General features: G+C 31.6%; 4 protein-coding genes and 1 long non-coding RNA gene across 19 annotated transcripts; 1 reads left to right on the top strand and 4 right to left on the bottom strand.

The window, feature by feature from the left end:
* Positions 1 to 911: 911 nt before the first annotated feature.
* LOC146919255 (outer envelope protein 80, chloroplastic-like) lies at positions 912 to 4,188 on the bottom strand. Of its 7 annotated transcripts, none has more exons than XM_085712539.1 (8): positions 3,658 to 4,188; positions 3,453 to 3,493; positions 3,116 to 3,351; positions 2,774 to 2,921; positions 2,483 to 2,552; positions 1,803 to 1,871; positions 1,265 to 1,402; positions 912 to 1,173 (listed from the first exon to the last, which is right to left on the bottom strand). In XM_085712539.1, exons 3-6 carry the CDS (start codon positions 3,199 to 3,201, stop codon positions 1,828 to 1,830), a joined length of 348 nt encoding a protein of 115 aa, XP_085568665.1. In that variant the 5' UTR covers positions 3,202 to 3,351; positions 3,453 to 3,493; positions 3,658 to 4,188; the 3' UTR covers positions 912 to 1,173; positions 1,265 to 1,402; positions 1,803 to 1,827. The 7 variants fall into 7 exon arrangements, 1 of the variants encoding a protein (XP_085568665.1); XR_015011398.1 differs by having other exon boundaries at positions 918 to 1,173; positions 2,483 to 2,921; positions 3,116 to 3,179; positions 3,266 to 3,351; positions 3,658 to 4,174; XR_015011397.1 differs by having other exon boundaries at positions 915 to 1,173; positions 2,483 to 2,692; positions 2,774 to 3,351; positions 3,658 to 4,187.
* Positions 4,189 to 5,625: 1,437 nt separating this feature from the next.
* LOC146919254 (outer envelope protein 80, chloroplastic-like) lies at positions 5,626 to 9,155 on the bottom strand. Of its 7 annotated transcripts, none has more exons than XR_015011392.1 (8): positions 8,625 to 9,141; positions 8,420 to 8,460; positions 8,233 to 8,318; positions 8,083 to 8,146; positions 7,450 to 7,888; positions 6,770 to 6,838; positions 6,232 to 6,369; positions 5,626 to 6,140 (listed from the first exon to the last, which is right to left on the bottom strand). XR_015011392.1 is itself a non-coding variant. In XM_085712537.1 (8 exons), exons 3-6 carry the CDS (start codon positions 8,166 to 8,168, stop codon positions 6,795 to 6,797), a joined length of 348 nt encoding a protein of 115 aa, XP_085568663.1. In that variant the 5' UTR covers positions 8,169 to 8,318; positions 8,420 to 8,460; positions 8,625 to 9,155; the 3' UTR covers positions 5,626 to 6,140; positions 6,232 to 6,369; positions 6,770 to 6,794. The 7 variants fall into 7 exon arrangements, 1 of the variants encoding a protein (XP_085568663.1); XM_085712537.1 differs by having other exon boundaries at positions 7,450 to 7,519; positions 7,741 to 7,888; positions 8,083 to 8,318; positions 8,625 to 9,155; XR_015011391.1 differs by having other exon boundaries at positions 7,450 to 7,659; positions 7,741 to 8,318; positions 8,625 to 9,154.
* Positions 9,156 to 13,463: 4,308 nt separating this feature from the next.
* On the bottom strand, positions 13,464 to 16,530 carry LOC146919253 (uncharacterized). 2 transcript variants are annotated; one of them, XR_015011387.1, is made up of 2 exons: positions 14,766 to 16,530; positions 13,464 to 13,730 (listed from the first exon to the last, which is right to left on the bottom strand). It is a non-coding gene; the product is annotated as an uncharacterized LOC146919253 (long non-coding RNA). The 2 variants fall into 2 exon arrangements; XR_015011388.1 differs by having other exon boundaries at positions 14,783 to 16,530.
* A 2,696-nt stretch (positions 16,531 to 19,226) lies between these two features.
* On the top strand, positions 19,227 to 23,180 carry LOC146919252 (putative LRR receptor-like serine/threonine-protein kinase At1g63430). Its single transcript, XM_085712534.1, has 11 exons — positions 19,227 to 19,561; positions 19,803 to 20,013; positions 20,107 to 20,250; positions 20,335 to 20,472; positions 20,732 to 20,848; positions 20,935 to 21,254; positions 21,332 to 21,537; positions 21,633 to 21,768; positions 21,848 to 22,005; positions 22,194 to 22,409; positions 22,674 to 23,180. Exons 1-11 carry the CDS (start codon positions 19,477 to 19,479, stop codon positions 22,914 to 22,916), a joined length of 1,974 nt encoding a protein of 657 aa, XP_085568660.1. The 5' UTR covers positions 19,227 to 19,476; the 3' UTR covers positions 22,917 to 23,180.
* On the bottom strand, positions 23,129 to 25,412 carry LOC146919251 (actin-depolymerizing factor 7). 2 transcript variants are annotated; one of them, XM_085712536.1, is made up of 3 exons: positions 25,113 to 25,412; positions 23,732 to 23,991; positions 23,129 to 23,633 (listed from the first exon to the last, which is right to left on the bottom strand). In XM_085712536.1, the coding sequence occupies exons 1-3, from the start codon at positions 25,113 to 25,115 to the stop codon at positions 23,483 to 23,485; spliced, it is 414 nt and encodes a 137-aa protein (XP_085568662.1). In that variant the 5' UTR covers positions 25,116 to 25,412; the 3' UTR covers positions 23,129 to 23,482. The 2 variants fall into 2 exon arrangements, with proteins under 2 accessions (XP_085568662.1, XP_085568661.1); XM_085712535.1 differs by lacking the exon at positions 25,113 to 25,412 and having other exon boundaries at positions 23,732 to 24,000.
* Between the last annotated feature and the right edge of the window lie 704 nt (positions 25,413 to 26,116).

Genomic DNA, 26,116 nt, shown 5'->3' with positions numbered 1-26,116 from the left:
TTAGCAAGTGTCTTAAAGGTATTTGTTAGCATTTTATGTATATCTAAAAATTTGTAAAGTTTCGAGACAAGTTTTTTATTTTAAAGACTGATTGTAATTAGGGACGGAGTAACAAGTTGTTCCCGTGAGCTTAGCTTGTAAGGACATTGCATAATATATGCAGGAGTCGTGGTTTAAACTCTGGACACCTCACTTCTCCACATTTAAAATGTGCGAGCTTCAGCCACTAGGCTACTAAACAAAAAAAAAAAAAACCTAAACTCTTATTTTATTTAAACCAAAAAAAAAATCAAGTGTTATTTATTTTATTTAAATACTGTTTTCAAATTAATATTTAATTCATATGATTTGGTTTTAACGGTTTATATATGTAACCAAAAAAAGATTTGGTTTTCCATGAACATTTTGTTTAATACACCCCACTGAATGTTGCTCAGGGACAAGGTCGTTGTGCCTGAGTACTTGGGTGGTCTTGGACTTGTCTGATTGAATGTGATGAATAAAGCTTATGCCGTAAAGTTAGGATGGAAGCTTCAATTAAGAGCTTACGAATTATTGTTACTGGTGTTCAGGTGATGGAAGTTTGGTTGATGCTTGGATTAAAAGTAGCATAACAAAATATTGCAATTCTGAATAGCATGCCAAAGTATCTGAAATTAGTGGATAGTAGAGTAGTGCCACTTGGAATTGACTACCAATGAAGCAAAAGGTTCAAATACACGCACATGGGCAGCGGAATCAGGCGGGTAAATTTTCTGTCTTTTAATGTATCATATATCCTTGTAAAGATAGTGCATAATGGAAGTGTGTTTGGGAATTAAAATTTTCGGAAAGGGTGTGTCATTTCATTTGGATTTTTTGTTATGATATGATGATAGGAATAATTAGAATGGGAATTGGAAGTTAAATGTGCAATTATAGTGGTAGTAGTATAGTGGAAACATTGTCCTATTGGAGGTATGTCTCTTTGGTTGAATGTGGTGCCTTTAACAATAAACTTAATCCAACCACGCTCACATTTAGAGTTTGAATATTGAATCCGATTTATTCAGTTCTGAATTACTTGACTGTGTAAACTTTTTCAAACAAAATCTGCTTCTCAAATTTCTCCTTCTCATTTTGCACAAGATTTGAGGTTCCCCTCCACTGCCTCAAATTCTAAAAAAGAAACACCTGACAAAAAATATATACACAACAAAATGAGACAAAATGCACTCAAACAACATCAGAACAACAAAAAAGGAAAGAGTAAAAAGTGAAATACCTGAAGCGGAAAGAAACCTGTCAAAGCAACTAATATTGTTTGACTAAGAGAGACAATTATGAAGTCATTTATACTTTAATGCACCTTGAACCTTCACTGATGATAAAGTATGGTGCCAAAAACTACAAAGATGGATTCCTGCAACCCAACAAATATATAAGAGTAGGTAGTAAAAAATAATTTACACTTGAAAATATAATATCTTTACGCCTGTTATGGATAATTCAAATGAGAACCAAACACAGTGAGATAGAGGGAAAATTGCTTCTAATTTTTATTTGTTGTAGAAAAGTATAATGATGGATAATGAAAGCTCTGCCATGTCTATCTTTCAAAACCATGTTTACTCATTCTAACAGTTGTAGCTCCAACAGTAGAAGCATTTGTAAAATTGAAGGTTTCATCTAGCTAACATTGGGCATCAGATTCATTTTCAGAGACATTGTTACTGCTTTCATCTATTCATAGCTCTCTAGCAAAAATCATATACTCAATTTTCATAAATATAAAGAAACAAAAATCATATGATTGATCTTACTTGAAGATAGTATAATTTGTTAGAGTCACAATTTCAATACATCTACCATCTCCCAGTGCTTCATTTTACCTGGACAGGAATTGCAAGAATTAAGATTTAACTAAAGGCACACAAAAGTAAGTAAGATTGGGAAATACTACATATCAACAAAAATTGTTCACTTGATCTACTACCATGTCGTCTTTGGCTTTAACATTGGTCCCCAACCCATACTAATCCATTACAACCAAGTATCAATTCAATAATAACATACTTCTCTAAAAGCTCTGTAATTTTTTGAACTGCTCTAAAAGCTTTGAAATTTTTTGAAGTAATTTAGAATGGATCACTCTTAATTCTTTCAAAGCATAAACTCAAGTTAATTACATATTGCTAGAGTTAAATTTTGCACCTCCAGAAATCACATGAATATAAGCAAAAACGATACCATACCTGTAACAGCTAATGAATGCTACTCTGTTCATACAAATTTGAAGGCTTCAACCCTAATACTTTATATACTTTTAGTACACTTAAGAGAAGTTAACATGAATATATCACCTTTAGCTTAATTCCTACCCACCCAATTTCACAAAATTAACTCTTTTCATGTCGATAATAGTACTTATGTGCATATGGGTGATCAATTAATTTAAATGAACTTCAGTTCAAAAAATAATATAAATGAAATAAAGACCTACCAGGGACAGTCGAGCCTGATCCAAGATCAGTTCCATAGTCAGAAAATATCACACATTCTAATGGCTTCATCTGCAAATAGAAACAGTGAAGACTCACGAAGTCTTCTACTTTATTCTCTGTATTTCAAAAGCATGCCTCTAGTCTCTACTAAGAAATCACTCAATTCAGCAACAAATTTCATATTCAGCCAGGTCGAATCAAGTGAGTATCTTGAAAATTAGGATTAGCATAAACACACATAAGAAGCTAAACTAATTGAGCAGGAAAAAAGCTTAATAAAATTAAAGTACCATAGGGAAACAAATTTCTCCAGAACCAACAACATACGATCGCCCAGAGCCCACACCGCCTTCTTCATAGCCTCTCACACTGTTCGTTCCACCAATGGCAAAAGCTTCATAGGGAGAGAAATTTCCTACCACATGACCACCAGAGAGACTGGCAGTTTACCAATTAAAGTCAGAAAAACATAAGATTATTGTTTGTATTAATATAAAGTGTAAGCAACAATAATACATATACATCATTTCTTAATTGATTTAAATAGCAATAATGGCAAAAATCCATAAGCAAGAATTCAACAAACAGGACAATAAGGGAAGAGATGCAAAGTAAAATCACTAAACATTTACCTCAAATATGGAAATTCATAGAGAATAGTATCATAATTCTCTAACTCACCAAATATGTATAATACTGATATAACATGAAGAATCATATTAACTCTCAATTTACATCTTCAAAATAAATATTTGCATTAAACTAAATTAAATTTTTCTGACCCTAACAACCCTCTTCAATCTCATTTTACTACTGCAATAGCCCAATTCAGAATATCAGAAAAATTAGACAGATTCGCTTCATAAACCTGAAAAACAAATAAAATCAAAACTTTTTTTCAATGTAAAGCAAAACAATGGAAAAATCAAAACTTTTTTATTCAAAGTATTTGAAGAAAAGAAAACTAACATCAAGAAGCTCCTCAACAGTTTCTCTAACCCTCTTCATACCTACACAATCAAAATCACAGAATTAAATAAAAAAATTAACAATTCAATTGATCAATTATATCAACAACAACATTAACAACATAATTAACAATTTGATTAACAATAACACTGAATTGAGTGTATATGAAGATGACCCAGAAAGTGAAAAGGGAAAAAATTCATACTTTATGAATTTCCAACGAAAATTATGCTGAGAAAACAACAACTTGAGTAGAAAAAGGGGAGAATTTCATCTTCTATTCTCTCTAAGGTTCAACCACCGAACCCATAAACCCCATTAACCAAGCTTCCAACTTCCATGAATCAAGCCATACATGTGTGATTATTCATTTCTTTTCATCTCTTTTAGTTGATAGAAGGTGGAATTCCAGCACATAATGAATTGAAAGATTGAAGGATGGGGTTAGGGTTCAGTTTGGACAGAACAGGAAGAGGAGAAGAGGATTGAGTCTTGATGATGATTAATCCATCATGAGGGTTTCAAAAATGAGTTTGCATGATGATTTTCATGGGGTTTGGGTGAGGATTGTAGAATTTTGGGGTTGAGAGTGAGAGGGCCGAGAGAGAAATGGGAGGAAGAAGGAAGAAAAGTGAGAGAAGAACCAAAATTGTGATATATATACCCATATGCAAGTCCAATAAATGAATTACGAAAATACCCCTAGGAAGGGCAAAATGGTAAAAATAACAGCCATTAACTTTTATAAATAGTTTAGTAGACTATCAACAACTCTGAATTTCCGAATGTACTTTTTGTCCATATGACATGACGATCTTGCTTGATTGTTGAATGGTCCTGACCCCTATACAGAATTTGCGTAATATACTCATTATAGACACACAAAAAAATTAAAACAGAAAAAACTAATTATGCATTTATGTATGTTTTGACTGAAAGATCGCCTGATTACCTTGTATTTATGCGTGTTTTGACAGAAAAAATGAAAATAAAAATGAAAATTTATTGTAGTGTCGATGCTCAACGCTACGAGTACCACTCATGAGAGGGTTCAATGAATTTGCGAGTTCATTTTCATTACCAATATACAATACAAAATGAGCGATTTCTTCTTGTTATGATCTGAAAATCTCACCTTCTCTCTTTTGACAATGTTTGGCAAATGGGCTTATAATTATTTTCTTTTTCCGCACTCTTAAGAAACGGGATATTAAAGTAGTTTTTAAATAAAAATTTATAAAATTGTTTATCTAGCAGATTAAAATATATTAATCAGTTCTACCAAAAAATTGTGTTTCTCTCGTGTCCAAAATGATGAAAATTCTTAAATAGGTTCATATTATATTGAAATAATGAACAATCTCGTTCAAATTATATAATTAAGTCTAGTTCAACTACTAGACAAATTAATAGTATTACTAAGAATATATTTGATTAAAAATTATAAATATATTTAGGTCATATTGACAAGTGCTATGACACTTGTTAAGATAAAATTTCTTCTTTAGACCTTTTAGCAAGTGTCTTAAAGGTATTTGTTAGCATTTTATGTATATCTAAAAATTTGTAAAGTTTCGAGACAAGTTTTTTATTTTAAAGACTGATTGTAATTAGGGACGGAGTAACAAGTTGTTCCCGTGAGCTTAGCTTGTAAGGACATTGCATAATATATGCAGGAGTCGTGGTTTAAACTCTGGACACCTCACTTCTCCACATTTAAAATGTGCGAGCTTCAGCCACTAGGCTACTAAACAAAAAAAAAAAAAACCTAAACTCTTATTTTATTTAAACCAAAAAAAAAATCAAGTGTTATTTATTTTATTTAAATACTGTTTTCAAATTAATATTTAATTCATATGATTTGGTTTTAACGGTTTATATATGTAACCAAAAAAAGATTTGGTTTTCCATGAACATTTTGTTTAATACACCCCACTGAATGTTGCTCAGGGACAAGGTCGTTGTGCCTGAGTACTTGGGTGGTCTTGGACTTGTCTGATTGAATGTGATGAATAAAGCTTATGCCGTAAAGTTAGGATGGAAGCTTCAATTAAGAGCTTACGAATTATTGTTACTGGTGTTCAGGTGATGGAAGTTTGGTTGATGCTTGGATTAAAAGTAGCATAACAAAATATTGCAATTCTGAATAGCATGCCAAAGTATCTGAAATTAGTGGATAGTAGAGTAGTGCCACTTGGAATTGACTACCAATGAAGCAAAAGGTTCAAATACACGCACATGGGCAGCGGAATCAGGCGGGTAAATTTTCTGTCTTTTAATGTATCATATATCCTTGTAAAGATAGTGCATAATGGAAGTGTGTTTGGGAATTAAAATTTTCGGAAAGGGTGTGTCATTTCATTTGGATTTTTTGTTATGATATGATGATAGGAATAATTAGAATGGGAATTGGAAGTTCAATGTGCAATTATAGTGGTAGTAGTATAGTGGAAACATTGTCCTATTGGAGGTATGTCTCTTTGGTTGAATGTGGTGCCTTTAACTTCTCAAACTTAATCCAACCACGCTCACATTTAGAGTTTGAATATTGAATCCGATTTATTCAGTTCTGAATTACTTGACTGTGTAAACTTTTTCAAACAAAATCTGCTTCTCAAATTTCTCCTTCTCATTTTGCACAAGATTTGAGGTTCCCCTCCACTGCCTCAAATTCTAAAAAAGAAACACCTGACAAAAAATATATACACAACAAAATGAGACAAAATGCACTCAAACAACATCAGAACAACAAAAAAGGAAAGAGTAAAAAGTGAAATACCTGAAGCGGAAAGAAACCTGTCAAAGCAACTAATATTGTTTGACTAAGAGAGACAATTATGAAGTCATTTATACTTTAATGCACCTTGAACCTTCACTGATGATAAAGTATGGTGCCAAAAACTACAAAGATGGATTCCTGCAACCCAACAAATATATAAGAGTAGGTAGTAAAAAATAATTTACACTTGAAAATATAATATCTTTACGCCTGTTATGGATAATTCAAATGAGAACCAAACACAGTGAGATAGAGGGAAAATTGCTTCTAATTTTTATTTGTTGTAGAAAAGTATAATGATGGATAATGAAAGCTCTGCCATGTCTATCTTTCAAAACCATGTTTACTCATTCTAACAGTTGTAGCTCCAACAGTAGAAGCATTTGTAAAATTGAAGGTTTCATCTAGCTAACATTGGGCATCAGATTCATTTTCAGAGACATTGTTACTGCTTTCATCTATTCATAGCTCTCTAGCAAAAATCATATACTCAATTTTCATAAATATAAAGAAACAAAAATCATATGATTGATCTTACTTGAAGATAGTATAATTTGTTAGAGTCACAATTTCAATACATCTACCATCTCCCAGTGCTTCATTTTACCTGGACAGGAATTGCAAGAATTAAGATTTAACTAAAGGCACACAAAAGTAAGTAAGATTGGGAAATACTACATATCAACAAAAATTGTTCACTTGATCTACTACCATGTCGTCTTTGGCTTTAACATTGGTCCCCAACCCATACTAATCCATTACAACCAAGTATCAATTCAATAATAACATACTTCTCTAAAAGCTCTGTAATTTTTTGAACTGCTCTAAAAGCTTTGAAATTTTTTGAAGTAATTTAGAATGGATCACTCTTAATTCTTTCAAAGCATAAACTCAAGTTAATTACATATTGCTAGAGTTAAATTTTGCACCTCCAGAAATCACATGAATATAAGCAAAAACGATACCATACCTGTAACAGCTAATGAATGCTACTCTGTTCATACAAATTTGAAGGCTTCAACCCTAATACTTTATATACTTTTAGTACACTTAAGAGAAGTTAACATGAATATATCACCTTTAGCTTAATTCCTACCCACCCAATTTCACAAAATTAACTCTTTTCATGTCGATAATAGTACTTATGTGCATATGGGTGATCAATTAATTTAAATGAACTTCAGTTCAAAAAATAATATAAATGAAATAAAGACCTACCAGGGACAGTCGAGCCTGATCCAAGATCAGTTCCATAGTCAGAAAATATCACACATTCTAATGGCTTCATCTGCAAATAGAAACAGTGAAGACTCACGAAGTCTTCTACTTTATTCTCTGTATTTCAAAAGCATGCCTCTAGTCTCTACTAAGAAATCACTCAATTCAGCAACAAATTTCATATTCAGCCAGGTCGAATCAAGTGAGTATCTTGAAAATTAGGATTAGCATAAACACACATAAGAAGCTAAACTAATTGAGCAGGAAAAAAGCTTAATAAAATTAAAGTACCATAGGGAAACAAATTTCTCCAGAACCAACAACATACGATCGCCCAGAGCCCACACCGCCTTCTTCATAGCCTCTCACACTGTTCGTTCCACCAATGGCAAAAGCTTCATAGGGAGAGAAATTTCCTACCACATGACCACCAGAGAGACTGGCAGTTTACCAATTAAAGTCAGAAAAACATAAGATTATTGTTTGTATTAATATAAAGTGTAAGCAACAATAATACATATACATCATTTCTTAATTGATTTAAATAGCAATAATGGCAAAAATCCATAAGCAAGAATTCAACAAACAGGACAATAAGGGAAGAGATGCAAAGTAAAATCACTAAACATTTACCTCAAATATGGAAATTCATAGAGAATAGTATCATAATTCTCTAACTCACCAAATATGTATAATACTGATATAACATGAAGAATCATATTAACTCTCAATTTACATCTTCAAAATAAATATTTGCATTAAACTAAATTAAATTTTTCTGACCCTAACAACCCTCTTCAATCTCATTTTACTACTGCAATAGCCCAATTCAGAATATCAGAAAAATTAGACAGATTCGCTTCATAAACCTGAAAAACAAATAAAATCAAAACTTTTTTTCAATGTAAAGCAAAACAATGGAAAAATCAAAACTTTTTTATTCAAAGTATTTGAAGAAAAGAAAACTAACATCAAGAAGCTCCTCAACAGTTTCTCTAACCCTCTTCATACCTACACAATCAAAATCACAGAATTAAATAAAAAAATTAACAATTCAATTGATCAATTATATCAACAACAACATTAACAACATAATTAACAATTTGATTAACAATAACACTGAATTGAGTGTATATGAAGATGACCCAGAAAGTGAAAAGGGAAAAAATTCATACTTTATGAATTTCCAACGAAAATTATGCTGAGAAAACAACAACTTGAGTAGAAAAAGGGGAGAATTTCATCTTCTATTCTCTCTAAGGTTCAACCACCGAACCCATAAACCCCATTAACCAAGCTTCCAACTTCCATGAATCAAGCCATACATGTGTGATTATTCATTTCTTTTCATCTCTTTTAGTTGATAGAAGGTGGAATTCCAGCACATAATGAATTGAAAGATTGAAGGATGGGGTTAGGGTTCAGTTTGGACAGAACAGGAAGAGGAGAAGAGGATTGAGTCTTGATGATGATTAATCCATCATGAGGGTTTCAAAAATGAGTTTGCATGATGATTTTCATGGGGTTTGGGTGAGGATTGTAGAATTTTGGGGTTGAGAGTGAGAGGGCCGAGAGAGAAATGGGAGGAAGAAGGAAGAAAAGTGAGAGAAGAACCAAAATTGTGATATATATACCCATATGCAAGTCCAATAAATGAATTACGAAAATACCCCTAGGAAGGGCAAAATGGTAAAAATAACAGCCATTAACTTTTATAAATAGTTTAGTAGACTATCAACAACTCTGAATTTCCGAATGTACTTTTTGTCCATATGACATGACGATCTTGCTTGATTGTTGAATGGTCCTGACCCCTATACAGAATTTGCGTAATATACTCATTATAGACACACAAAAAAATTAAAACAGAAAAAACTAATTATGCATTTATGTATGTTTTGACTGAAAGATCGCCTGATTACCTTGTATTTATGCGTGTTTTGACAGAAAAAATGAAAATAAAAATGAAAATTTATTGTAGTGTCGATGCTCAACGCTACGAGTACCACTCATGAGAGGGTTCAATGAATTTGCGAGTTCATTTTCATTACCAATATACAATACAAAATGAGCGATTTCTTCTTGTTATGATCTGAAAATCTCACCTTCTCTCTTTTGACAATGTTTGGCAAATGGGCTTATAATTATTTTCTTTTTCCGCACTCTTAAGAAACGGGATATTAAAGTAGTTTTTAAATAAAAATTTATAAAATTGTTTATCTAGCAGATTAAAATATATTAATCAGTTCTACCAAAAAATTGTGTTTCTCTCGTGTCCAAAATGATGAAAATTCTTAAATAGGTTCATATTATATTGAAATAATGAACAATCTCGTTCAAATTATATAATTAAGTCTAGTTCAACTACTAGACAAATTAATAGTATTACTAAGAATATATTTGATTAAAAATTATAAATATATTTAGGTCATATTGACAAGTGCTATGACACTTGTTAAGATAAAATTTCTTCTTTAGACCTTTTAGCAAGTGTCTTAAAGGTATTTGTTAGCATTTTATGTATATCTAAAAATTTGTAAAGTTTCGAGACAAGTTTTTTATTTTAAAGACTGATTGTAATTAGGGACGGAGTAACAAGTTGTTCCCGTGAGCTTAGCTTGTAAGGACATTGCATAATATATGCAGGAGTCGTGGTTTAAACTCTGGACACCTCACTTCTCCACATTTAAAATGTGCGAGCTTCAGCCACTAGGCTACTAAACAAAAAAAAAAAAAACCTAAACTCTTATTTTATTTAAACCAAAAAAAAAATCAAGTGTTATTTATTTTATTTAAATACTGTTTTCAAATTAATATTTAATTCATATGATTTGGTTTTAACGGTTTATATATGTAACCAAAAAAAGATTTGGTTTTCCATGAACATTTTGTTTAATACACCCCACTGAATGTTGCTCAGGGACAAGGTCGTTGTGCCTGAGTACTTGGGTGGTCTTGGACTTGTCTGATTGAATGTGATGAATAAAGCTTATGCCGTAAAGTTAGGATGGAAGCTTCAATTAAGAGCTTACGAATTATTGTTACTGGTGTTCAGGTGATGGAAGTTTGGTTGATGCTTGGATTAAAAGTAGCATAACAAAATATTGCAATTCTGAATAGCATGCCAAAGTATCTGAAATTAGTGGATAGTAGAGTAGTGCCACTTGGAATTGACTACCAATGAAGCAAAAGGTTCAAATACACGCACATGGGCAGCGGAATCAGGCGGGTAAATTTTCTGTCTTTTAATGTATCATATATCCTTGTAAAGATAGTGCATAATGGAAGTGTGTTTGGGAATTAAAATTTTCGGAAAGGGTGTGTCATTTCATTTGGATTTTTTGTTATGATATGATGATAGGAATAATTAGAATGGGAATTGGAAGTTCAATGTGCAATTATAGTGGTAGTAGTATAGTGGAAACATTGTCCTATTGGAGGTATGTCTCTTTGGTTGAATGTGGTGCCTTTAACTTCTCAAGATAATTTTTTATTGGAGATTTGAAGAGCTGGATTTCTCTTAATATGAGTAATAATGATGTTAATGGAAGAAATTTTTGGGCTGTTTATGGTATTGGGGTACATGATAACACTTTTCGGAGGCCAAAGTTTTCAGCTCTTCATGTCATGAAGCTTATTACTTACTTCCTCCGGTTCAAAATTAGTGTCACTTTAGCCAAAAAAAATTCTTTCAAAATGAATATCACTTTACATTTCTAATACAACTTTAATTTTTTTCTTCCAACTTTACCCTCAATAAATACTTCAACTTTTCTCTCACACAATTTTCAATGCAGCTTTAATTTTGTCTTTTTCTTATAAAGTAAAGGCAATTTAGTAAAAACGTTATATCCAATGATTATTTCATTCCATTTCTTAATCTATGTGTCAAAGCCTAAAACGACACTCATTTTAAAACGGAGGAAGTATTAGAGATTATAATGTTGTTGATATGACCTCATCGCGAGATTGTTTTAATTGGTTGGAAACCTCCGTCAAAGGGGTGGTGAAGTTGAATACGGATTGTTCGTTTAGGGATAATGGAAGAGTTGGTTGTGGTGGCAACATTCGGGGAAGTGAAGGAGAGTGGATGGGTGGTTTTGCAAAAAATATTGAAAAGTGTAGCGTGTGTGTATATACTAGTATTAGCCCCGTGCAACGCACGGGCAAAAAGCGGTTAATGTAGTAAATTGAACTATGAGTTCTTAAGAAAATAACAAAGTAAATAAGCTAAATTGTCGTTCATATAAATTAAATTATATAGTTACTCTATAACAACTAATAAATAAAACAACTGTCATAGTCATCTTAATTTTTAGCATGTGCCCTACAATGTTGTATGAAGTGACCACAAAAAAGTCTCAACAATTAAATAGCTTATTAGCAAAGATAACAATTGAAAGATTCCCTTGTGGACAATGAACATGGTAAGATGATAGAGAAAATAATTATAATAAAAAACATAATAACTAATTAAAGGCATAAACTAAATACCTATATCCTCCATGGTCAGATGAGAGAGAAAATGATTAAAATAAAAAACATAAACTAAATACATATATCCCCATGTTTGAAGAATACGAAAATTTCAACTTAAATCAAATACTTATAGCCCCTCATGTTTTAGGGAATATAAAATTTTTAACTACCATCAAATACTTATATCCCCCCATGTATAAGAAATATTGATTTGTTTGGGGTTAGCATTGAAATATATATGATTTATGTCTTATGTAGAGAGAGAAGAAGAAGAGAGTGAGAGATTGAAAGTATGGATATTTGAATTTTGAGTTTGAATTGTAGGTGAAGTTTGTCATGTAATTGTTGTTGTTCTTATGAACAAAAGACATGTTTACAACCACTATCTTGTTGGATTAATAGATTAATGGACTAACAAAACAGGGAGTGTTTGTACATTATTGAGAGAGTGGAAGACTGCATATACACTATCCAGAGGAAGATTTTGTAAGTCTCCCGTGTAGTGTTTTACATCCTATTATTTTTTTATACAGGGCCATGAATTTATCCAGAGGAAGGTTTTGCATATTTTCTTCAATATTTAGTTAACCCAATCATATAACCGAAGAAGAGACTTATAGATTTATAGGAATATGAAACACAATCAATTATACAGTTCTAAGGAAGATCATTCCTTAAGCCTCCCGTGTTCTTTGGGACATATTTTTGAAACTATCCAAACAAATGGGTAAACAAAAAATTGAGTCTTAAGATTTTGTCTACGTTTATAAAGATAAATTATAATAAAATAATTTTGTCTAAGTTTACAAAGATAAATTAAAACAAATGAAGTAAATGTTTACTCAAATTGAGGTCACTCTAATTTTGTTTTCATAATAGTTGTTTCTCTATTATTACCAACTTATTAGAAGATATTATTAAAAAAAATTAAGTAAATTGTGCATACAAAATAATAGTGATACTAATTTTTTTAAGAAGATACTGTATATTGTGAAAAAATGATAAAATGAGGTAGCTTATGGTTTTTTGATCCAAATTACTTTACTAAAAGAGATGATAAAATGTACTTTACTAAAAATTGAATTTATTGAACTTATTTGCTTGCTTTGACGCCAAAAAGTAAATAAGTATAAATAATTTTGAGAAAAATTCAGTTTTGTTACAATACAAATAATGAAATAGTTAATAAATAATTCTACCAAAAAAATATAGTAAATAATCAAAAGATAATTCATATGACAACAATGTTTGTTCAGCTACAAAATTGTTACATTAGCTCTGGCGTTGCATAAACATGTTGCCGCAAAGACTGTTGAAAGTTTCAAATACCCCCCAAGAAGTAAAACTCTTTGAACTAACACGATGCCTTGTAAAATTCTTTTGCATAGTCTGTTGTTACTCAAATGTCTAAAGTAATGTTTTCAGTTTGCAGGCAAACATTCATGTTGTTGGTGGCACTAAAGGGTGACTATAGCAACAAAGACAGTTATTACTTGTTCAAAACTTAACTTTTGGAAAAGGACTGCACTATGTGATAAAGTTGTCAAAAACATAAAACTATGACCTAATCAAAAACTGATTCAAATAGAGAGAATTTGATTCAAGTAGCTACTCAAAAACTCAATTACAATGGGTTGCTTGTTTATAACAATAAAACTTTAGTGACGGTACACATTAGAATAGTTCCTCAAAATTTTCCAAATCAAATCTAGATATCCTTTTCTGCCTAGTTGCAATACCTCTCCTTGCTTCAGATTTTGCACATTGGAGTCTCGAGTGTCCTTTTTTCTTCTTCTTTCTTTCTGTATATGGGTTAAAAACACAGTTTCTGAAATCATTCCTTTCTTGAAGCGGCAAATAAAGCGACATAAACTTTAACATAGAATCAAGCAGGTTTGATTTTCAAAGTATTAATAAGAGATGAAATGAACACAACCAAGGGTAAGCACTATAAAAGCATCCATTTTATCAAAGCAAATAGATAAAACACTATAGTTAAAACAACAAACTCATGTCAATCTTTGTTAAAGACTTCAAATCTAACAAATAGTACCAAGTCCGCAAAATTAATCCTTAAAGGCAATCTCAATGATAAGCTGACTCATATTCTAAGTATTCGTTATTGCAATTATATTCATAATAATACTATCAGCACATCATAACATAACAGAACCTATTAGCCATGCTTCCTTTCACCAAATTCGGCTTCAGATATCACAATAAAGAACTTGATCTTGCTTACCTTCATATATGTGCTTCAAACAAATACACATCACTCTAGTGAAATTAAATGTAACAAAGAAAGATATTTGCATTTCATGAGTCAATCAAAAGTTCAAAATAATTAAATATTCATAGGGCAACCAGCAAATGTAAAGTCTAAAACAATATCTAACTGAAGCATACGATGAATTATTCAAGCATAAAATTCATTAAGTTTATGAAGTTGCCTCAACAAAATGGTCAAGGCGGATTTTTAAAAAAGAAAAACTATTAATTTATACAAAACAGGTTCCACCCTATAAAGCAAAGCAAGACGTTCAATACATAAAAAGTTCCACTAAATCTTTACAACTATTTATAATTGTGTAGGACATTTTTTTACATTCTTCTCCATGGTTATGGCTATGACCTTATCATGCATGATTGTAAAATATTTACCCTAACATGAAAGCCCAGAAATCAGGGCTCTAATATCAATATCAAAACATAATTACAAACAAAAATCCATATCAAAACAAAAATCTTTCTAAATCAATATCAAAAGCTAAAAGGACTTGTTTGGGACTTTTGAAACTTAAAGGACTTCTTTGGGAAAAACGAAAAACTTAAAGGACCTTTAGATGCATTTGACCTTGTTTTTATCATCGATTTTCGTTTAGTAGGCATTTGCGGGTTGACATTTTGTTTTGTTGATCTTTTGCACTTTTTCTTGGCTATCCTTTTGGTTAGACCATTTCAATACATTTCTAATTATTTAAAAAAATAGAAATTTTGAGTTGAAGCCTAACCGTTGTCATTTTCAATGTCTTTAAAACATTTGTTAGCATTGTCTAGATTTTACTCCCTCCGTTTCAAAATGAGTGTCGTTTTAGCAAAAAAAATTGTTTCAAAATGAATATCACTTTCAGTTTTCAATGCAATAATAACTTTTTCTTTTCAATAGTACCCTTCAATTAATACTATGTTACACTACTTCCAAAGTATTATTTTTTCTTTAATGAAAAACAAACCAATAGTTGATTAGGATAATTTGGTAAAATTGCTATGACATTTGACTACTTTATTCCATTCCTCAATATGTGTGCAATTGGCTAAAGCGACACTCATTTTGAAACGGAGAGAGTAGTTTATAGCAAGAGGATTGCTATGACATTTGACTACTTTATTCCATTCCTCAATATGTGTGCAATTGGCTAAAGCGACACTCATTTTGAAACGGAGAGAATAGTTTATAGCAAGAGGTAGATCATTTTATCTTTTTGTTAATTTGTGATTGCCAAAAGAGAGTGTTTTCTTTTAACACTTGTCTGAACTTAACTGAGTTTGAAGGTGGATGTTTGTTTCCGTGCAATCTTGAGTCAAAATCATTAGTTTCTGCTTCCTTTGAAAATACTCCAACTCTTGGAATGTCTTGCTTGGAAGCATAGTTAGAGAGGCCTTTCATGGCTTAATAAACAATATGTAATCATTGCCCTCAAAAAAAAAAAAAAACAATATGTAATCATGTATTATATCCATTTGTCCCTTGCTGGTTGCTACCCCTTCCCAATTTTGCCACCACACCATTTTAAATAAATCAAATCAAAGTAAGGAAATAAATTAAAGGGTTAAATATGTTTTTGGTCCATATAAATATGTCAACTTTTCATTTTAGTCCCTGTAAAATTTTCCTTCAACTTGTAGTCCCTATAAAATTTTCAATCTTCACTTTTGGTCCCTCTTTTAAAGTAAACTCATATGTAAAATTCATATTATTCAATAAAATTTTCCAAAAAAATTCAAAATATTATAAGAATCACTCCAAAAAAAAATTCAGAATTTTTTAACAAAACATGAATTTAATATGAATTTTTATATTTTTTAAGGTTAAAAATTCATATTTAATTTGTGTTTTGTTAAAAAATTCTAATTTTTTTTAGGAATTTTTTTTAGAATATTTTACACATTTCTGCACAATTTCATTAAAAAATACAAAAATTAAATTAAAAATAGGGACCAAAAGTAGTGATTGAAAATTTTATAGGGACTAAAAATTGAAGAAAAATTTTAGAGGGACTAAAACGAAAAGTTGACATATTTATAGGGATCAAAAACATATTTAACCCTAAATTAAAATAAAGAAAATATAAAATGCATCTGAGTCACTAGTTAAGGAAACAAATAAACCATCTTAGTCCGGAACACACAAATTAAACTAATGCTTAAATTAATTGTTCAAATACACCCACAGCAGCAGACATAAACACCGTGACAGAGGAGTAATCAAATAAACTAATACTATGATCTCACAGATGCATGATTAGGTATTAGTGGCCTCTTGATATATATTATGAAAAAGCACAATCTAGAAAACGAAAAGGTTGAGTGGGGTTTGTTTGTTAGTACTTCATGATGATGGAGCATCATGCATGCTAAAATATTGGTGTTATGGAAAACAACTGTAAAATGTTGAATACTTTTTTCTGCCTTTTATTTTTGTTGTGAAAAAGATTTATTTTATTCTATGAAAATAAAAAACAAATATCAAATCAACCAGTAATCACGGTACAAAAGAAATGAAAATAAAATACTCAAATCCATTAGTAGTCATATTTTGAAAATATTGCTATTAATTAATTAATTTGGCCCGGCCAAAAGCTTAACCAAATGACACCATAATCTTTTTTTTTTGGCACAAAAAAGACACCATATTCTATTTTCAAATAATGACAACAACCCAATGACATGAAAAATAGGGAATGAAAAAGACGAGACAAGCAAAAGAAAGCAAAACAATTAAAAAAAACCAACAATATACCATGTCTCAAAAGAAAAAGAAATTGATTACATTTATTCTGGTGATGTTATTATACATCTTGACAATGATTTTTCAGATTTTAACAATAGAAGCCGTAAATTCTTCTATAGAAAGGTTTGCTAAATTGTCGATTTTGGAATATTACAATGTAACCAATTTCTTTTCTTGGAATATCATAATCTGAAGATAAATTCCCTCTAATAATCATATCGGATAAGGAATTTTTTAATTCGATAAACATCAAGCTGTAAAAAAGAATCCAATAATAATCAATATCAATTGCAATGAAAATATAAAAATGTAATTTCGTTGTAATACTACCGGTCCTGTAATTTAAACAACCGTAATTTTGGTGTCACGTTTTTATACATTTCACAATTTTATACATCTATAGTAGTTCATAAAAAAAAAGAAAAAAAGTGGATGAATAAAATTAAGAATACTTAAAGAAAAGTGTGAAACTTATTTGCTTGAAAATGTGAGTTTATGATTTAATACATTTTATTTTAACTTGTTAATAAAAAAATGTAAAACTTATCGAATATGTATGTTTAATTGATTTGGGATGCTGCAAAAAAGAATATTAAATTGGAAATGATAGATGTAATATTAATATTTTATTAAATTATTTTACCGTGTGTAATTAAGCTCATTAATGTAAGCTGTTTATTAAATTGAAATATGATGCTTCTAATGTAATTCAAACGATCAATGTTCGTCAACGCTATCTCAACTACGTCGGTCGAACTCTCTCTCTTTTTCCTTTATCTCTTGTGAGCCGTCACAAAAACCCTAGTTTCTTCACCTTCATCCACCAAAGAGGGGTGATTTAGGGTCAATTTTTGACCTAAAATCACCCATCTAACTCGTTTTTTAATTTCCCTTTTATTGAAATAATCTCTTGTGAGTCGTCACAAAAACCCTAGTTTCTTCACCTTCATCCACCAAAGAGGGGTGATTTAGGGTCAATTTTTGACCTAAAATCACCCATCTAACTCGTTTTTTAATTTCCCTTTTATTGAAATAAGTGATTTTCACATTTATTTTGTTTTATTTTGTGATTTCGTCGTCTTTGTGCGACATTATTTGTTTTTCTTGTTTCTCTCAGGTATTTGATCGCTTCAGATTGTCAGATGAGCTTCGATCCAGTGCAGATCCAATCAATGACTTTGACGTTATCCACGTTGCAGATCCGAAAACATGGTTATTCCAGAGATTTAAATATAGTCATATGTGTAGGCATTTGTACTTTGCCGTTTTATGCTATTAACATGGATGTTGTGAGTCTGTTCACAGATTCATCCTTTTTGTTTTTAGCGAATTTGCATTATATCGATGCACTCTTTCAATTTGAATGAATGAATATCTTTTATTTTGTCAAAAAAAGAAACTCAACTACGTCGGACTTATTATTGAAGATTGTACCAATTTTAAAATATTGTTTTATAATTTAAACTTCATGCATGTTAGATGTCACACTAACCAATTTTTTTAACTCAGTACTCTCTTCGTAATCTAGAATGTATATATATTAAAGACACTTCATATTTATTTCTGCAGTTTGACTTTTCATTTATTGTGAGACATTATATTTTTTGGTACAATAATAAAATTATTTTTTGAGGGAAATAATAAAATTATTTTTATCATAAAAAAATGATAATTTTGTGAAGTTGCACAACACAATTTTTCACTATTATGAGTGGAAGAGTAATCCCCTGGATTTTGAACATAAATATGGTTACCCACTATTCAATGAACCCACATTTGTTGACTAATGTTCAGAGTCATTTTTTGTCAAAAAAACGTTGTGATGTCAATTCCTTCTTTCACCAAATTCGGGTGCACTTTGGTGATATTAATGTCACGGTGACATTAAATCTGAACCACACATTGTCATTGCCATTGCATCTGGGCCACACAACACATCTAATGTCACCCAATATGTGGCCCAAATTTAATGTCACCGTGACATTAATGTCACACAAGTATTTCCCACCAAATTCACAACAAAGTTTTTTGATCAAATTTTTTGAACACCCCTCCATCACCAATCACCCCACACCGTCACTCATAATCACTCTAATTAATTTAACATTTTTAATTTAATAATATTAAAAGAAAAGCAAAAGACACCAAGAAGAAAAAGGTCATCTTTGAATTTAAATATTTTAAATCAGAAACAACCATTTTATTTAATTCATTATTTTATTTAAATCATAAAATAAAATGACCCATTTTTTTTTAATATTACATTCTATGTGCCAATGACTTAATCAAAATCAAGTCTTTGACACTTGTTTTGTTGGTTTAACTGAATGAACTGAACTCTCTTTGAATCCAAGTTTTCAAATTTTTTCCTTGTTTTCTTTCTTTCTTTTCCAATTTTCCTGCAAAATTAAGAAACTTTGATTTCAACTAGTTCTAGTAGCTTATATGAGTTTCTTGAAATTTTTTGTTTCGATTTTGTTACTTGGTTACTAATTTCACTTCATTCAGTAAAAAGAAAACACTGAGAAATCAAAAAGATGAAATTTTTAGTTTCATTTTTGGTTCTCTCTTTGATTTCAACAATCTCTCTTGTCAACTCAGACACTCTACCCTCAAATGAAGGTATCTTCTTCTTCTTTCAGATCTCAATTATTCAATTTTGATTTTCTGTGTGAAATTGTACAATGTAGAATTCATTTTGCATTTTTATTGAAATTATTAGTCTTATGATCCTTTTCTGTGTTAAAAAGATGAAATTTTTAACTCAAATAGGGTATGATATTAATTTCAATAAATGAAGCATTTATTTTTATGTTTATTTATTTGCATTGATTTTAATGTTTATGGTTGTTGTTGATGTTAGTTTGGGCACTTACAAGCTTTAAAGAAGCAATATATGAAGACCCAAATTTGGTTTTATCAAATTGGAATATGCTTGAATCAGATCTTTGTAACTGGTTTGGTGTATCATGCACTCTGGATAGAGATCATGTCATCAAGTTAAACATCTCAGGTTCATCATTGAAGGGGTTTCTTGCAAAGGAATTAGGCCAAATTACCTATTTGGAAGAATTGTATGTTGTTAATTTTTTATTTTATTATCATTGTTGATTTAATCTTTGCGAGATATCGCGGTTGATGCTAATTTGCGGTTTTTGTGTTTGTAGAATTTTGCATGGGAACAATTTAATTGGAACTATACCTAAAGAACTATGTGTGTTGAAATCTCTTGAGGTGTTGGATTTGGGAATGAATCAGTTAACAGGACCGATTCCGCCGGAGATTGGAAATTTAGCTCTACTTGTGAACATGTAAAAGAAATTCAATATGCTAGTTGTTACTGAATACTATATTGAAAATTATTGACTTATTTGACTTTATTTGCATTTTTATAGAAACCTGCAGTCCAATGGGTTGACTGGTCGGATACCTCATGAGTTTGGAAATTTGAGATACCTTAAAGAACTTCGGCTCGATAGGAATAAGTTTCAAGGATCGGTTCCTGCTAGTGGAAGTTCTAATACACATGGAATGTGAGTGTAAATTTTATGATTGAATGGTGTTATAGTCTGTTTAGGGGATTCATATTTTCATCCATCTTGTTTTTTCCTTATGTGATCGATAGCACACTTCTTTTTTCTGGTTTGATAAGCTTGCTTTTGGTGACTTAAAACTGCTGTGGCTAAAAATCATGTACTCAAGCTCAGTATTGAGTATGAAATGTCAAATTACTATTCCAATCAAAGTTTCAATTCTTTTTATCTGGCTCTCATACTTTTATAATTTCTCCAGGTATGTATCAAACGAGAATGTAACTGGCATCTGTCGTTCTCCTCAGTTAGAAGTAGCAGACTTTTCATATAATTTTTTAGTTGGTAGTATACCTAAATGCTTGGAGTTTCTCCCAAGGTGCCTTTTCTGATTGTCATGTTGATGTTGGCATTTTTCTCCTCAATCGTACTTTGAAAACATACTTTACATATTCTGTCAAACAGGTTAAGTTTTCAAGGAAATTGCCTCCAGAGCAATGATCCAAAGCAGCGGCCTTCCACACAATGCGGCGGTGCCTCACCTGCCAAGAGTCAGCCAGTGGTGGACCACCAATTCCACCAACTAGGTAATCATGTGCGCAAGCATCACGGACTGTCAGAACCTACTTGGCTTTTGGCTCTAGAAATAGTAGCAGGAACTATGGTCGGTTCTCTCTGTTTGATTGCCATTCTCGCTGCTTTTCAAAGATGCAATAACAAATCATCTATCATTATTCCTTGGAAAAAGTCTGCCAGCCAGAAATATCACACTGCAGTATACATAGGTTCAGTTTCTGTCTTCTACTTTCTATTTATGTCAAGTTGTTCGAGATCTGTTTTGAACTGAATATGTGGATTGCAGACCCGGAGATGTTAAAGGACGTGAGAAGGTATAGCAGACAGGAGCTTGAAGAGGCTTGCGAAGACTTCAGCAACATAATTGGTTCCTCTCCAGACAGTGTGGTGTACAAGGGAACCATGAAAGGTGGACCTGAGATTGCTGTAATTTCTCTCTGCATCAAGGAGGAGCATTGGACAGGATATCTGGAACTCTACTTTCAGAGAGAGGTAAATGGAAATATTTCAATGCTTACAGTATATCTGTATTCTGTAATTTCTTTTACTATATATTAATTTATTAAGCCATTATTATTTCCATTCAGGTGGCAGAATTGGCAAGGTTAAATCATGAGAATACTGGAAAACTACTGGGATATTGTAGAGAGAGCAATCCGTTTTCAAGGATGTTGGTTTTTGATTATGCTTCAAATGGGACACTTCATGAGCACCTACATTGTTGTAAGCAAGTTTCTTAGCGTGTGTGTGTATATTTAAACAAATATTTCAGTTCCTTCAACATGCAATTTTGACTGTGCAGATGAAGAAGGATGCCAATTCTCATGGACACGGCGTATGAAAATTATCATAGGCATTGCACGTGGACTCAAGTATTTGCACACAGAAGTTGAACCTCCATTCACTATCTCAGAGCTGAACTCTAGTGCTGTATACCTTACGGAAGAATTTGCCCCTAAGGTGTGCCCACTAGTTAGTTCACTTCAAATCATAAAACTCGACAATTACAATTTTGCTTGATATCTTATAGCAGTCAAGAGTGAGCAGAAATAGAGAAACAAACACCTCTGTTTATATGCTATGTGTTTGTTCTGTTGGAAACTGAAAAGTTTTCTTAAGATTCTCATTGTCGTGAACCTAAATTGCAGTTGGTTGATTTTGAAAGCTGGAAGACAATTCTTGAAAGATCAGAAAAGAATTCTGGTTCTATTAGCAGCCAAGGTGCTGTTTGTGTTCTTCCGAACTCCCTCGAGGCACGCCATCTGGATACCAAAGGAAACATACATGCTTTTGGAGTACTTCTACTAGAGATAATCAGCGGGCGACCTCCATACTGTAAGGAAAAAGGTTACTTGGTGGATTGGGTAAGAAACTTTCTCAAGTTTTTATATGTTTAAAAATATAATTTAGTCAATGTTTGGAATTTGGGTCCACGTTCAACTCAATATTCTTGCTTCCCGATGTGAATTAACCGTGCTTTTATGAAGCTATAAATTGTGGCTTCTATGTTATCGCAATTTCACACCAGGAAAGTGGAATTTTATGAATACACGCTTAATGGTTTCAGGAAACCCTGAAAGAGTACTTTTTACTATGCCATATTTGTTAAATGTATACATGTGCTGCAGGCCAAAGACTATCTTGAAAAGCCAGAAGTAATGTCGCATTTGGTGAATTCAGAATTGAAAAATTTTAGACATGATGACCTCAAAGTGATATGCGAGGTGATAACTCTTTGTATCAATCCCGATACAACTGCTCGTCCATCTATGCAAGAATTATGCGGCATGCTGGAGAGCAGAATCGACACATCAGTATGCGCGGATCTCAAGTCATCTTTGGCCTGGGCTGAACTTGCTCTTTTAGCATAATAATGATATAGTCAAACTCAAAACTAACAGATCTACATTACAGCATAGATACACAAATAATAATTTTCCTCTTCAATTTTATTTCTATTGTAAATGATTGCTCAAAAAGGTATCTGTTAGGTTTAAATACAACAAGGTCTCATTGTATAGCTCTAGCCTACTTGTGGAACTTCAGAAATTGTTAAATAGAAGAAGATTGTATTGGACAAGTGTTTTTCTTTTATGCACTATATAAATATATATAAGAAATGCTTTTACATGTAATCCTCTTCCAAGTGAAACAAAAATCCAAGTGGTTTCATTGGCAACTTGGCAGAGTAGCAATCTACAAATAATAGATGCTTACTTAATTTGGAAACTAAACCAAGAGTAATCGAAAAACTGAACAATGACAGAGTTTAAGTAGTAATGATGCATTATATAGTAATAATACATGACATTTTTGGATTAGTTGTCTGTTGAATCCAAGCTAAAAAACAATAACAGGATGGCTCCCAAAACCTTGAAACAGTTAGGAATTAATAACTGTGAAGGAGAGATGCGAGACTAAGTTGGAAAGGGAGCACTCAGAGGGCTCGTCCTTTCACAATGTCCAAGCTCATCTCACTTGGATCAGTTGCTTGGAGTTCAACTTGAATGCCATCCAACTCCCTCTTGAATCTATCCTTAGAACTTGCATACACCATCTTCATCCTCACCCTTGAAACTTCTGGTGACCTACACACAACGGATACGCATAATTAATATCATTAAACAGCATGTTCAAATCTATTACGTGATTAACAAACTAAATAAGTGCAGTTTTGTAGTAATACCATGCAATGAAGTAGATCTTGCTTTTCTGGCAATTCTCTGACGTTGTGAAATCAAAATCATAGACAGCATAACGACACTCATCAGCTGGCAAACTGGCCTGAAAATCGTCATAGGTTTCTGTTGGTCCCCCTATTTTGTCAATCACGACTTGTTGTTGCTCAATTTTGAACACAATGAATCGATAACTCCTCTTCGCTTTAAGCTCTTGGAACTTCAGTTTGCATTCATCGTCCACAGCCATTCCGGACGCTGCATTTGCCTGCACCATATTTTTTCCTCATCTAATTAAATGTCACTAACTAGACTTAATCCTTAATTTATTGTTCTTCACTTTCATATCGTTATTAATTTGAATTCCTAACTTGCATACCTGTTTTTAAAAGGGACATGGAATGTAAGGAATTGGATTCTCTACCTTTGGATCCTCTACTTTTTGGTAACTTTATTAGACTAAAAAAATAAGAGAGAATGTAGGAAAATGTGGAGAAATATGGAGGGAAAAGATGAGAGAGATAGATAGAAAAGCAGGTGATTTTCCCTCCTTCAAGTAGAGAAACATTGCCCGTAATGTAAGACTTATAACCTTTGTAGTTTGATGCAACAAAAAGGTTGTGGGGATAATATTCAAATACAATGATAGATGTAGTGACAAATTCCTAAACATTGTGGGGGCAATATTCAAATATATGATAAATAATGTTGTAGATGTACTATTCATATACTATACATTGTATATGCTTGCAACTAATATACGAGCATTTCTCTTTAGACCCCAAATATCTCTAAGATCTTCTAAATAGACATCCAATAGTTATCTATCATATATATTTTTTTGTCAAATATATATCCGATAGATAACTACCGGATGCGTATTTAAGAGACCTTAGAGATATTAGGGAGACCTATAAAGAAACGTTCCTAATATATAATATTATATAATATTGATTTTATCCAAGTGGAGACAAATGCTCCCAAAGTTACATGAATCGATCCCTCTCTGGATAGGTGTATAAAGTAATTTGGATGATATTTTGATAATTATTAATTCATTATTGGAGAAGCATGTAATGACATGGTTGTTACTTGTTGGTTTTCAAGACTTATATCAGCTCCTAATATGATAAAGTTCTCATGTTTCATCTTTATACTGTACCTAATTCATGAAATGTGAATTTATCCAAGTTGTATACTAAGAAAAATATATAAATATGAATTGGTGATAATAATAGCATTTAAAGTTAGATTGTTCAAGATGTTACGTAAGAAGAACACAATGCTTGTCATGAATATAATCGACAAAACAACAGCCATAACTATATTGTGTTACTAATAACTTTTAATGTCAAAAGAAAAAGAAGGGATAGAGACATAAGAAAGTACCATTTTGCCAGCAATGAGGAAGAAGCGCCCTACGAAATGTGAATGAAAGAAAAGGGAGGGGAGAAATAGAGAGAATAGAAAAATGGGAGCAACAAATGCAATGAAAATTATGGAGAGAAATAACAAATAAAGATCCTTGTTTTTTGGAGCAACGAGAGGTGGAACTTTGAGGAGACTAATATTAGTGGTTAAAGAATAGAAACTGGGTGAGAAATTAATGGGTGTGACTGTTAAGATTGAGATCTATTTTGCTTCCACAAGTTTATTTTATGATTAATCCACGTTCATTTCAATTGACATGTTCCAAATTAGTAGAATCCTTAATTAGATATATCACCTTGCTATTCTTGTTCAGAAAGAAAGATAAAAAAATTAGTTGCCTCTTTGCCAAACCGCACAAAACATGATTTGAGGAATTATATATTTCAAACTATAATTTTGTTTTTTTGAACAAACTATAATTTTGTTTTCATTTTAGAGAACAATAAAATGTGAGAGATAATCGTGAAATATTGGTTTATTTAGTGTCTGACATGTCTTGAATATGATTATTTCTAATAAAGTGAACTATAAAAAAAAAAGAGTAAGTGATAATCATATAAATACTATAATTGAGTGTTTATAATCAAATTGAAGGCCTTGTTTGTTTCATTTAAATATCGATTTCAAGGTTTTTTTTTATGAGAACAAACAACATTTCTCACAATCAAGTCTTATCCCACTAAGTACGGTCTAATGTATGGGTCAAACGACGCTTTAATTCTTTGATGCCTATCATATCTATATCAAACTCATTAATCATTAGATCTTTTTTAATAGTTTCTTTTATAGTTTTTTTAGGTATTCCTTTAATGATTTGACTATCCTCCGTCTAATCTATTATCTTTACTGCATAATTTACATGTCTTCTCTTTATTTACCAAAACCACCTAAATCGAGTTTTCACCATATTTTCTCTCATAGATGATTTTTTTTTTTTTTTTGAAAGCTTGATAGATGATATT

The sequence above is a fragment of the Medicago sativa genome, chromosome 5, assembly GCF_051527215.1.
Source record: "Medicago sativa cultivar Bolivia chromosome 5, Bolivia_mono, whole genome shotgun sequence".
NCBI lineage: Eukaryota > Viridiplantae > Streptophyta > Magnoliopsida > Fabales > Fabaceae > Medicago > Medicago sativa.
The sequence above is the reverse complement of the archived record's forward strand: the minus strand, read 5'-3'. Positions and strand labels throughout refer to the sequence as shown.

Excerpts from the sequence above, each read along its gene's own strand:
- LOC146919251 (XM_085712535.1), bottom strand. The coding sequence starts at position 24,000 with ATGGTGCAGGCAAATGCAGCGTCCGGAATGGCTGTGGACGATGAATGC. Across the intron at positions 23,634-23,731 it reads AAGATCTACTTCATTGCATG|GTCACCAGAAGTTTCAAGGG; the intron begins GTATTACTACAA and ends CGTTGTGTGTAG.
- LOC146919252 (XM_085712534.1), top strand. The coding sequence starts at position 19,477 with ATGAAATTTTTAGTTTCATTTTTGGTTCTCTCTTTGATTTCAACAATC. Across the intron at positions 20,251-20,334 it reads TTAGCTCTACTTGTGAACAT|AAACCTGCAGTCCAATGGGT; the intron begins GTAAAAGAAATT and ends GCATTTTTATAG. Across the intron at positions 20,849-20,934 it reads TGCTTGGAGTTTCTCCCAAG|GTTAAGTTTTCAAGGAAATT; the intron begins GTGCCTTTTCTG and ends TCTGTCAAACAG.
- LOC146919254 (XM_085712537.1), bottom strand. The coding sequence starts at position 8,168 with ATGATTCTTCATGTTATATCAGTATTATACATATTTGGTGAGTTAGAG. Across the intron at positions 7,889-8,082 it reads TATGAATTTCCATATTTGAG|TCTCTCTGGTGGTCATGTGG; the intron begins GTAAATGTTTAG and ends GTAAACTGCCAG. Across the intron at positions 7,520-7,740 it reads GAGAAATTTGTTTCCCTATG|ATGAAGCCATTAGAATGTGT; the intron begins GTACTTTAATTT and ends TTCTATTTGCAG.
- LOC146919255 (XM_085712539.1), bottom strand. The coding sequence starts at position 3,201 with ATGATTCTTCATGTTATATCAGTATTATACATATTTGGTGAGTTAGAG. Across the intron at positions 2,553-2,773 it reads GAGAAATTTGTTTCCCTATG|ATGAAGCCATTAGAATGTGT; the intron begins GTACTTTAATTT and ends TTCTATTTGCAG. Across the intron at positions 1,872-2,482 it reads ATCAGGCTCGACTGTCCCTG|GTAAAATGAAGCACTGGGAG; the intron begins GTAGGTCTTTAT and ends ATTCCTGTCCAG.